Raw genomic sequence first — 12,590 nt, forward strand, 5'->3', positions numbered from 1 at the left:
AGTTCATAATATTATACCACAAAACAGAGCACAATATCCCTGATGTCCTTTAAGTAACTTTATTTTGATTCATGCATTATCTATTTCCCAAAAAAACTGTGTGGGTCTATGTACATGGTTATTATAAAATTATGGGTTCTAAAGAGTAATGTTTATTGTGAGGGTGGGTGCAATAGGTCTGGCATCAGATACTTTTATATCTGGTAAAATACTACTTCCTGAAGAGGAGGCTGGGATCTATGTGTTAGATCACTTTTTAAATGGGTGGGTGTATATGTGTTTTATTATCTGATGTGTACAGGTAGAAGAGGGGAGCCAAAGACCTGACAGAAAAGAATTGGTGTAAATTACCATTCTCATTCAAAGGCAGCTTTCTATTTCTCTCAGACTTCAAAATACACATCTGCGTGTTTTTAAGACATTTTCTTTGTACTTTTCTCAAAGCTTTCTCATAGGAGGAGGTACAGTTCAGCCTCTATTGTTCTCCTGGTCATGACTAGTGCTACCACCTTCTAACAAAACAGGCAATTATTGGGGGGTGGGGCTCAGCACAGAAAAGGTTAGGAAGAGAACAACTGCAGCTGTAAATGAAGCCAATTAAAACAGGATAGGAGCACCAGGGTGGCTCAGGTCACAATCCCAGTGTCTTGGGATCGAGTCCCACATCGGGCTCCCTGCTCTGCGGGAACGCTGCTTCTCTTTGTCAAATAAATAAATAAAATCTTAAAAAAAAAAAAAAAAAAAAAACCCAGGATACAACTAGGAAAGGGTATGCAGGAGTTTGGGGGAAGCTTTAGGGCTAAAAGGCAATTTTGGCAATTTTTTATTTCTTGACCTAATTTTATATATAACATGTTAAGATGTATACTTCTGTTTATACATTTTTAAGTATGTTATATTTTATAATAGTAAAAATTGAGGGTAATACTTTACAAAATCCTAATGAACCTTAATTTATGAGATGGGTCAGATAACTCTCTTGTGGAATGGTCAAAACTAAGCAATGTCCACATGTGCCAATAAAAAACCCAGGCAGGCCTGAATCAAAGATATGAAAGAAAAAGGAGGGAAGTGAAAGACAGCAAAGAAAAGAAATAAAGGAGAAAAAAAAAGAAGTTAAAGAAAAACTGTCTAAGGAAGGGCATGTGAGAAAAGCAGTAAGGACAACACAGAGCATCAGTAGCAAGCCCTCGGGAGAAATTATTTCCTAATCCGTCTTATTCTCTATTTCTGGCCTTTTCTCTGAATCCCTAAATTTGTAGAGGTGTTTTACTCTATAGGTACCTTTGGTGCAGACATCTTACGCACTTAGTTCACAATGTCACATAAGTGCAAAGAAACATTAGTTTACTTTAACAAGTTTTCTATGTATGTTAACGCACTAGAAATTAAAAAAAAAAAAAAATTAACCTATAAGCAAAAACACATGTTCCAACATGCTAGTTCAGGCTACCCTGTGCTTATTCTTTAAGGACTATTAAAACTACCCATGAGGGGCGCTTCGGTGGCATAGCTGGCTAAGCGTCTGACTCTGGATTTTGGCTCAGTCTGTGATCTCAGAGTTGTGGGACTGAGCCCTGCATCAGGCTCTGCACTCAGCCTGGAGTCTGCTTAAGCCTCTCCCTTCTCAGGATGCCTGGGTGGCTCAGCTGGTTAAGTGTCTGCCTTCTGCAGGGGTCATGATCCCAGGGTCCCAGAATTGAGTCCCACATTGTGCTCCCTGTGCAGCAGGGATCCTGCTTCTCGCTCTGCCTGCCACCCCCTTTGCTTGTACTCTCTCTCTGACAAATAAATAAAAATTTTTAACAACAACAACAAAAAGATTCTTCTCTCCCCACACCCCCACTTCGGCTCACTCCACGCTCTCTCGCTCAAATAAATAAATAAATAAATAAATATTTTTAAAGTGCCCATGAGATGGTATGACCAATATATATTGAGAGAGCGCCGAATCCTAACCGCTAGACCACCAGGGAACCAATATATATTGAATGATCAAGTTCTTCTTGTTGTTTCAAAACTTTCCTCAAATTCATTACCTTGCATTACTAGATTATTGAAATGGATAGGCTCTTTAAGGACACCCTTGCTCTGCTCTCACTTATCCATGTTTCCTCAAACATGAGCCTCCTATAATTGCCTACTAACCATGATACTCTCTAAGTCAAATCTCCATGTAGCATTTAAGGTCTGTGAGCAGTACCTAGCACCCATTCAATTCTATTCTCAGTTATGATCCAACACTGTTCTTCCTCAGCTGTGACCTGGCTTATTACAGGAATTTCTTTACACAAATACTGGTCCTCTTGACTTCACGTCTTCTCCTCAGGATGGTCTCCTGATCTGAAATATTTTCATTCTTCTACTTCACCCTACATCCACTATTACCTAAAAGACTGACCACCCAAACTCAACACCAACTATGTTTCACTTAGTGTTAATCAGTAGTTAGGTCCACTGTGTAATCAAATCACTTTTTTCTCTATACAGTGGTATACTATCACCAGTTTTTCCAAGTGGTTTCCTTGAGGTCCACACTTCCCTTTTATCTTTAGTTGTCCAATAAAGAAAACAGTTAAGTTTAATAGATGTTTACTAATGCCATCACTTTGATAGTTGGTTGACTGGGCTTCTCCTGAGAGCAGGAAACAGCAATGCTCCATAGTCTATTTACTGACCTCCTGGCATCTAACAAAATATATCTAGGTTCATTTTCATTTCCTTTTCTAAGCTTTTTACCTATCTTTCCTGTGTGCTTCCTCAGTTTTTCCCCACTATAGGGGAAAAAAGGAAAAAGGGGTGTGTGTGTGTGTGTATGTGTGAGAGAGAGAGTCAGAGACAGAGACAGGGAGTATGTGGAGGAAACAGTTATCCTTCAGACTACATTCTAATTTTGGTCATTTTACCACATTCTTACCTCACCAAACTTCATGTAGCCAAAGCATGATCTCTGCACCACAAACTAGACTAAAAAAACCAAGACATATAAATTCTGCTGACCTCAGTATTCTGATGACACAGAATTTCAGAACATGAAAAATGGCTACCCAAAATTATAAAATATTTTCACGATACTATGTCTGGAAAGGTTTATACTTTTCAAATATTAAAGCATATTCCCTAGCAATAATTTTGGTGATATAAACATTACATTTTTAGATTTTGAGAATAAATGCCAATGATAATTATGCATAGCAATATGCACTTTTTGTTTCTAAAAGTCATTAAAAAAGAAAATGCTTCCTAAGGACTTTACCAAACTATAGTAAAAATAATGATATTAACTAAACATCCCTAGAACAGTTTCAGTACATTTGGAAAGAGACATAATAAAACTTTTAACTTTTCTAAGGCTAATAAAGCTGAGTCTGGAAATTTCCCTCAGGAATATCTGAAGGGATAAATGGTCCAATACCACAAAATTCTATACTAATAAAAGGGAGAATATTCTAACTCTAAATCAGTAATAACATGTATACACCCAACAGATAAATACTTCCACACATAGATATTATAAAATGTAGAGGTTCCTTTTAAATGAGACAAACCAAAGATTTGATGAGGTAATCAGAGAGACAGACAAGGCAAGATTTTTAAAGATGGGGATGGTTAAGAGAAGCCAGACCAAACATAGTAAATGGCACAAAGTTACATAGGTTAAAAAAATGCTCAATTCGTTTCTAGGGAAATGTTAATACAGTGTGACTGACACAAAGAATATATTTAGGGTAATAGTAAGCTGGAAGGATTATTTGAGGCTGATTATGTGAGGCTAAATTAGAAATACCACACAGAAGTTCTTCACCTTGTCATGTGCTAATATGTTACTTCATGGCTTTTTTTTTTTTTTCTCTTTAGCCAGTCTTCTTTTCATCATCTCAGACAGTGGGAGACCTTTTTTCCTTCTCCTCTTGCAAAGATCTATGTTTTTATCCATAATTTCCCTGAAGCTTAATTAGTCCAAGCCCTTCCAAATTCTCTCTGGCAATCTATGTATCACTGATAAGCATTAACTACCAGAACTGCCTTAGTTAAACGCTAGTTTTGTCAAAATAGAAGTGTACATAATAAACACCACATGTTAACATGAACTGCTTCATTTTAATGGAACTATATACTTAAGCTTTTCATCTAAGAACATTATTTTGTATTATGATAGCTCAAAAATATTTATTAAATATTAAGTTTCTGCCAGACTCCATGCTAGACAAGCCTCAGGATCAATGGTAGTATCCCAAAGACATTAGGTTTATTTGCACCCAAAGTAGTAACCACAATGGAGAATAGATATTCCTCCACTTTTTTTTTTTTAATAAATACAGCTTTTTTAAAAATATAGACTCTATTGATTTATCTGACAGACAGAGATCACAGGTAGGCAGAGGCAGGCAGAGAGGAAGCAGGCTCCCCGCTGAGCAGCCCGATGCGGGGCTCGATCCCAGGACCCTGGGATCATGACCTGAACCAAAGGCAGAGGCTTTAACCCACTGAGCCACCCAGGCGCCCCGATATTCCTCCACTTTTAAGAACAGTTGTGATTGGTACAGTGCTTAAGGAATTAATCCTAAAAAAACTTCACTTGTGATGTGTTAATACTTCTATGTTTCTAATCTCACCTCCACTTCACTTCACTAACCCTTTTTAATGTCAACAATAATCACTATATTTCCTTAACAGGCCTCTCAGTTACATTTGGGAGCTTAATTTCCAAAATCCTATGCCTCTAGCACAGAATTATGTATCTCTTAGATTGCCACTGTAAGACCCTTCTGATATTGATCAACGGGAATATAAAAGGCTGCAGGTCAGGAAGAGTCTTGATAAGAATTTTTAGATGGAGATATTTAGAAGTATGGCTATAAGCTATATTAATTTATTACTGTATGTATTTCAATTCTTCTCACCCAAGGATATGAGTTTCTCACTATAAGGCAAGAAGAAACTCAGCTCAAGGTACCCCAAGCAATTTTCCCCTTCAAGAGCAAGAACAAGGGAAGGCATGGGTGTGCATTCACGCACCTGTAAAGGAATGGCTTTATAAAGCCATTTATTTATACTTTGTGCTTCTCTGTCTTTCCCCTTCTGGACATCTTTCTTAACTCTGCTCCCACGACAAAGAGTAGAATCAATAGTAAAACTGAATAAGCATCCTCAGTCCAATGAGGATGTTGTAGGTGCTCTACTACTTTCTGACAGGGGCTCCTCTAAGAAGAGAATACAACCGAAAAGTGGGAAAACTAACCAGAAACAACTGATCTAGAAGCTAACCAATAAAATCAATTCCAACAGAAACAATGGGCAGAATATGGCAAGAAACAAGGCAAACAATTTAACAGATAAAACTATACTTAATAAAACTGTTCTCAATAATATTAAGTCACCATCACCAACCCCAACACACGTTGATCGTACACATTACCACCAAATACTTATTAGCCTAGCAAATGCCAACAGGCACCATTACTAAGTACTGAAGTTTACTGAAACGACTAAGGATAAAACATTCTGATATCATAGGCAGATCCTTACAGCTAACAATACAAAAAAGGGCGTAACACCCTCTCCTCTAGAAATATTTTTTCAACATATCCCAAAATTTCATGTAAATAATTTCAGGGAGAGAAAAATGCTTGATCCCAGCAACTAACAGCTACTTATAAACAAAACAAAATAAAACACAAACACAGGACGTTCCTAACACTTAAGGCTGTATTCTGAAACTCATGAAGCAAGAACTACTCCATGTTTTCTAATTCTCCGCCTGTTCAAAAAATAGCAAAGTTAAGTTAAAGGATGGGGCACAAAAAACATCTGACCAGCAAGAGAGGAAGCACACAGCTAGGATGGATTCAGATAGGGTGTGAAATATGTCATTTTAGGAAGCAGCTAGAGGTGAAACTTAAGACGTGAGAAAATGGTGGTGACCAGGACAGGATCGACAGACCAGAAGGCACTTGTTAATTCAGACATTGCACTATCCTTATATCATGCAGTTTCATTTCTTAGGTCAACTGAAGGATACAAAATCATATACAGATAAGGGGTCATATGATATAATGTTCCACAGCTACAAATCTCCTCAGTTGACATGGTCATGTACTTAGGAAAGTAATCCGCTTTTGAACTGCTGATGGTTTCATTACTGATTTTATGCCTGTATCTTCAATCTATAGGGAGCTCATATGTTATCACAAGTAGATGAAAAACGGCTGGTGTGTGGTATACATGTCCATTCCTAAACTGTAGAGTTCCTTGCCCCAGGTTTTACCTAAATTACTCTGGCTAGCCACAAAGAATGTACCAATGTGCCCAGGAGAACAAATGTGAAGACTGATTAAAAAAATAACTGTCAATCTTCAAACCTGGGGTCAGAGTACAACAACAACAACAACAAAAATTAAATTGGGGAATCTGAAGCATAATCTCACTTGTGCCACTAAACAGTTATATAATATTCATCTTGCTTTCGTCATCTACAAAATTAAGGGAATAAACTAAGTTACCTCTAAGAACACTTCTGGTTATAAACTGTGTATTCTATGAATAGGATCTTCAAGAAACTAAGACTATTTTAAAACATTTTTAATGAATCCTTGGTTTTAAATATGAGGCACTGGACATGAGGTTAGGAGGCTTAAGTTTAGGATTGCCCTACAGTAAAGGGTAATTCAAGAGAAAGAAATTATAAAACTTCTTTTATAAAGACCAATTAAAGTTTTATAAAGTTTATAAACAAAATGAGTGATCTGAATGATTACAATACTCTATATATACACACACAGGTATTCTCTAACAATGCAGTGCTTCCACAGATGATCAAAACCCAATAGAATGAAAAGCGAAGAGGGAAGAAAAAGAGTATAGGAAAAGTCATCCATGTCTACAGTTTCATCTTAAGGGAAACCATACTGAATCACTGCCAATACATAATTAAAAGCTCTGCAATAAATACCCAGGGTGCCCAACAGGTACATGTATGACAGGGTTATAACCTTTGGTCAAAACCTTGCTTTGGACTCTCACAGCATTCATTCAGGTTAAAATTAAGGAGAACAGAAGGGACTCTGACAAAATTAGATATGCTTCCCCCCAAAAAATGGGCTCTATGGTTTACAAAATATATATGATCCCATCTCATCATCAAAACTCTGTGAAGTAGAAAAGGCAAGTGACTACACTGAGCTTAAAAAAAAAAATCCTCTCTCACACACACACACACACAGAAACAGACTTAGGGGGTCTATTTAACTCAAGATCAAATTAAGTGACAGCGCTGAGACCAGAATACCTATCTTCCAACTCAAATTCTATGTTATTTCCATTGGAGAACACTATTATCTTGTCTCCTAAACAAGAAAAACAACAAAGGGGCAAAGGCCATTAACAACAGGGCCCTACATTTTATAGTTCATAAATTCTTATATACTCCTATCATAATCTCTGACTCTGAAGGTAGTACCATTACTCCTATTTCATAAATGAGAGAATTGAGAGCTTGTAATTTGGTGCCTAGTTACTGGAAATTGGAAAATACTAGTATGCATGTGCATATATACGGGGGTAGGGGGACAGCCAATCTTGTCTAAAAGTCTGAAATAGGTAAACATACTGGTCATCAAAGATAATTTACCTACAGACCTTGAGACAGTCATTCTCCAGTTCAAATAATCTGGGGACCACTGGTCCATAATGAATGACTGAGAAATTCCAAAAGCTTTCCGATCTAAGCCTTCTTCAATCAGAATCTCATATGATATTCTTTTCGAAACACATACAACTCTAACAATCTAAAGTGGGTCAACACCTCTGAAGGAACAATCTAATCAATTCAAGAGAGTACTGAAAACCAGAGGCTTAGTGACATTAAAATATTTTGTATTTATTATACATACACATACAATATTAAACAAAACAAGCCACTTACTAGAAATAACTGGAGTTAACCAGTTTTGTGTCAACTTACCACTGAAATGCATTGTAATGGAAGTAGACCAAACCAAGACCATATAAAAAGGCAGCATTCTGTAAATAAAAGGAAAAAGAAACTTTTAAGAAAACCATTTGAGTCTAATGCATATGATGTTATTATAAAATAGTGTATCAAAGATATTTTTAAGTTATTAAAACCATCCTGCATTACAATATATTACAATATATTTTTAGAACACCAGAATAACAGTGATGAGTCAGCAGATGGCACACAATCCAACTTGGAAGATTCTCTCATTTCTTTTAATCAAACCTGCCCTGAAATAAAAAATCTATCAGAATTCCATGGACACATCTGAAATAAAAATCTATTACTCGGGAATAAGAAAATGTTTGGATTATGCTATCCTAGTCTCTCTTGCTTGCATCTGTATTTTTTCTTTGGTTCTTTGTTTCTTTAACTAGATTTAATTTTCTGTTCAGTGCTGCCAGGAAGGTATTTACAATTCAAGGAAATGCACAATATAAACTTAAAACAAATTTTAGTGGTTTAAAAAAAAATGCTAAAATGACACCTAGCCATTTACATTTGGAGCTTTAACACCAGTGATTCCTGGGGCGCCTGGGTGGCTCAGTTGGTTAAGTGCCCAACTCTTGATTTTGGCTCTGGTCACCATCTCAGGGTCCTGAGATCCAGCAGCAGGGAGTCTGCTTGAGACTTCTCTCCCTACCCCACTGTGCCTGTTCTCTCTCTCTAAAATATAAAACTTTAAAAAAAAAAAAAGTAAACTAGCATCAGTGATTCCTTTTGTAGTACAAAACAGAAAGATGCTTATTCAGACTCATTCTGACCTCTAGCCTCCAAATAGGAAATAGCTAGCTATACACCGTTTATTCAAAAAGGGCAAATGTTTGAGTATCTAATACATGTTTTGCCAGTACATAAGCAACTCTGTTTTAGTAAACCTTATCTGTTTAAAAAAATAATAATAAAAGGTTTCACACTGATTCTGGTGAAGAAATTTCTACAACCTATATTCTAAAACCTGAAAATTTTAGACTTTTAATAAAAATGCTTCTTGCTACACAGTCTTGGGTTGTATTTCCCCGGAAGCCCGCCCTGAGACAGAAGTTTTTAAATATAGTTTACTCAGGAAGTTGCCCTAGGAAATACCAGTAAGGGAGTGGAAAAGTGAGGCAGGGAAGGGAAGGATGCCAATAAAGGGTGCAATATGGCTGGTTATACAGCCGGCACTCAATCCTGCTGAGGATCTGTAGTAGACAGTATGGAACATTCTTAAAATCATCTTGCCCTAGGTGTGAGGGACTAGAGTACTTAGCCCACAATCACTATGGTCACTGGTTATAGAAAAGGAATCAGTGATGTTTAAAGTGTCAACTGAAGTGTAGACAGCTAGATGACTTTTGGCCTGCAAATGTTTCTTTTTAATACTAAACTTTGTTCAGGGCACCTGGGTAGTTCAGTGGGTTAAGCCTCTGCCTTCGGCTCAAGTCATGATCTCAGGGTTCTAGGATGGAGCCCCGTTTTGGGCTCTCTGCTCAACAGGGAGCCTGCTTACCCCCCCTCTCTCTGCCTGCCTCTCTGCCTAGTTGCACTCTCTCCCTCTGTCAAATAGATAAATATCTATTTGTCAAAACAGATGTCAAATACATAAATAAAATCTTTTTTAAAAAGTACTAAACTTTGTTCTAGGATTATATTGTACACTTCCTCTGAATTCCAAGTACCTTTCTGGAAACACTGAAAAATGTTTTAAGTACATCTTAAAATGTAATAAATATGAAGAGTTAATTTTATTAAATCCTCATTACCCTTAGCTTTCCAAATGAGAAAATTGCATGCTACAAGAGTATTTACAAATATGGGGATTCACAAAGGTCTCAGACAACATCTATTTCAAAAGTTCATATTTTTAAAAAAATTTTTAATTTACTTGGAACTGTCTTTAATCGGGATCATTCATTTACCACCCTACTCCCCACCCCCTGAAATATGCTGAACATTTACTAGGTGTTCAGGGACACTCAAGGGTTGAACAAGCGAAACTGATTAAAACATACTTCCCCTGCAGTCAAGAAGTATGCAATCTAGTCTGTGCAGGTGATAGGGACTGGGGGGAACAGTGATATTAAGAATGCAAGCGTAGTTAATTCAGAGTCATCAAGCATTCTACCAAGAAAGTCTAGATTTGAAAGACAACTGTCTTCATGGCTGAGTAACAGATTAACATCTTTCACCTATTTAGCTAATTACTCACAGAAGGTGGTGTGGGGTATGGTGGAATTTACTGAGGAGAATTTCTGCTTTCAGGAAATACCTGGCCTCTCCCAACCTCCTTACTCTGCTCCTAGCTTATCCTTCCCACTCTAGGAAATCTTACCCTATCCCTGCCACCTCATAAATTCTATCAATTATTTAAGATCCACTTTAAACGAATCTTCCCCCATGAAGCTCTGCTGCTTCTCCCACCTCAACCCAGAAGTAATTTTTCCAACCTCTAAATTTGGCCTCAGCACAATATCTCTATGCTACTACATTATTAATAGTAAGAACTTAATTTAATGCAAAATGCTAATATCATCATTTCTTTTTGAAGGTTCTAACACCCTGTGAGGTGGTAGAGAGCTTCCTTTATAGAATAAAGAAACAAGGATCAGAAAGATTAAACAAATTGCTCAAAAAGTCAGGTACTAAGTAGTGGACATAGGAATTGAATCTAGGCCTGCCTCCAGAGTTCACTCTTAACTACTATATTTTTGTTATTTGTGTACTGACTAAACCCTATCTCATCAGACAAAAATGCTAGAGAGGCAGGAATGCTAATCATGTGTGTATCCCGTTACCACCTCACACAGTGCCTTCTACACAGCAGACGTCCAAAGGTTTAGCAAACTCAATCACCCAGTATTTAAGCTCAGTTATTAAACTCAGCTTGCGAGATGACACAGAATTAGTATGAGTAACGGTTCCTATTAACCAGGAGCTTATAAATTTCAGCAAGGAATTAATTTTTCCATAATAGTAAACAATGTAATTCAAACTTTTATTGAGCATCTATTATGAGTCACAACAGTTATCAGCACTGGGAAGAGCTGTAAGCAGACAAAAATCCCCACCCTCACTGAATTTACAATTTAATGACAAAAGATTATGAAATTAAGTGAATAATATATTCCAAGCTACAACCATTTAAGAGTTAATGAAGTATAATAAGGACTAGGAAAAGGGGAAATACTTGGGTACTGTTCTTGAGGATGGCTGGGAAAGGAGAAGGAAAAACAAGCCTCCGCAGCCAGGGGTTTTAAATCACTGATCTTTAGAAACTGACCTGGAGGTATGAATGGCTATATGCTCTTACATAAATGAATTCCCTCCCAATGTACAATCTCACCACAAATGCCAAGAGCATCCCCACTGAGAAGCATCTATGCGAGGATAGATGAGCAAAGGCACTGTTATGGGGGCGCCTGGGTGGCTCAGTGGATTAGGCCGCTGCCTTCGGCTCGGGTCATGATCTCAGTGTCCTGGGATCGAGCCCCGCATCGGGCTCTTTGCTCAGCAGGAGCCTGCTTCCTCCTCTCTCTCTGCCTGACTCTCCGCCTACTTGTGATCTTTCTCTCTGTCAAATAAATTAATAAAATCTTAAAAAAAAAAAAAAAGGCACTGTTATGGAAATTAATTTAAATTCGATGTAGTCATTCTTCAACCTATGAGGAGTCAGGGAGTAACTTTCTGGGAAACGTACTATTTAATAAATATACTCCTGCTTCACTACAAATCTTCAGAAAGTATCCATACCAGGTGTCAGCAAGCTATGGCACATGGACAAAATCCAGCCAGGCACCTGTTCTTTTGTAAATAAGTTTTACCAGAACATAGCTACATCCACCCATTTACTTACTGTCTATGGCTGCTTTCAGCTCCAAAAGAACTGAATAGTTGCAAAAGAAAGACTATTGGGCTTAGAAAAAAAACCTAAAATATTTACTCTCTGGCCTTTTACAAAAGAAGTTTGCCAACTTCTGACCTTGACTAAATTACAGTACCCATCACCAACCCAAATTAAGAAATTATAACTTGATGAGATTGCTATCCGCTTACACTGAAGGTTCTTATACTGTGCCTACAGTGAAGTTATTATCACGGATGTGGCTCATTAAAGTTAGCAGTTCACCAATACCAGAGTCCAGAGTAGCGTTTTCACTGATTCCCAACATAGCTCTTAAAAAACTCCTAGGGGCACCTGGGTGGCTCAAGTCAGTTAAGTGTCTGCCTCCGGCTCAGGTCATGATCCCAGGGCCCTGGGACTGAGCCCCTTGTCAGGCTCCCTGCTCAGCATGGAGAGCCTGCTTCTCCCCACCGACTCCCTACCCTTTCACCCCCCTTATGCTCTCTCACTCCATCTCTGTCTCTCAAATGAAAAAAAAAAAAAAAAAAGAAAGAAAGGAAGGAAGGAAGGAAGGAAGGAAGGAAGGAAGGAAGGAAGGAAGAAAGAAAGAAAGAAAGAAAGAAAGAAAGAAAGAAAGAAAGAAAAGAAAAGAAAAGAAACAAACACACACACACAAAATAAAGTCCTAAGTGCCCTGCTCCTAAATCAGAGCTCCAGGTTTAGCTGTGAGAGGGGAGCACTCTGCAGTCC

The 12,590-nt window shown here is 37.7% G+C and overlaps 1 protein-coding gene across 12 annotated transcripts in view; it reads right to left on the bottom strand.

Moving 5' to 3' along the window:
- LOC309856735 (lysine-specific demethylase 6A) overlaps positions 1 to 12,590 on the bottom strand; it is a 179,235-nt gene that overhangs the window by 70,335 nt on the left and 96,310 nt on the right. For all 12 annotated transcript variants that reach the window (XM_082718217.1, XM_082718210.1, XM_082718218.1 and 9 more), the window contains one exon: positions 7,964 to 8,022. In XM_082718217.1, the coding sequence (XP_082574343.1) occupies positions 7,964 to 8,022 (59 nt within the window). The remainder of the gene's footprint in view (positions 1 to 7,963; positions 8,023 to 12,590) is intronic.

The sequence above is a fragment of the Mustela nivalis genome (assembly GCF_964662115.1).
Source record: "Mustela nivalis genome assembly, chromosome: X".
Classification (NCBI taxonomy): domain Eukaryota; kingdom Metazoa; phylum Chordata; class Mammalia; order Carnivora; family Mustelidae; genus Mustela; species Mustela nivalis.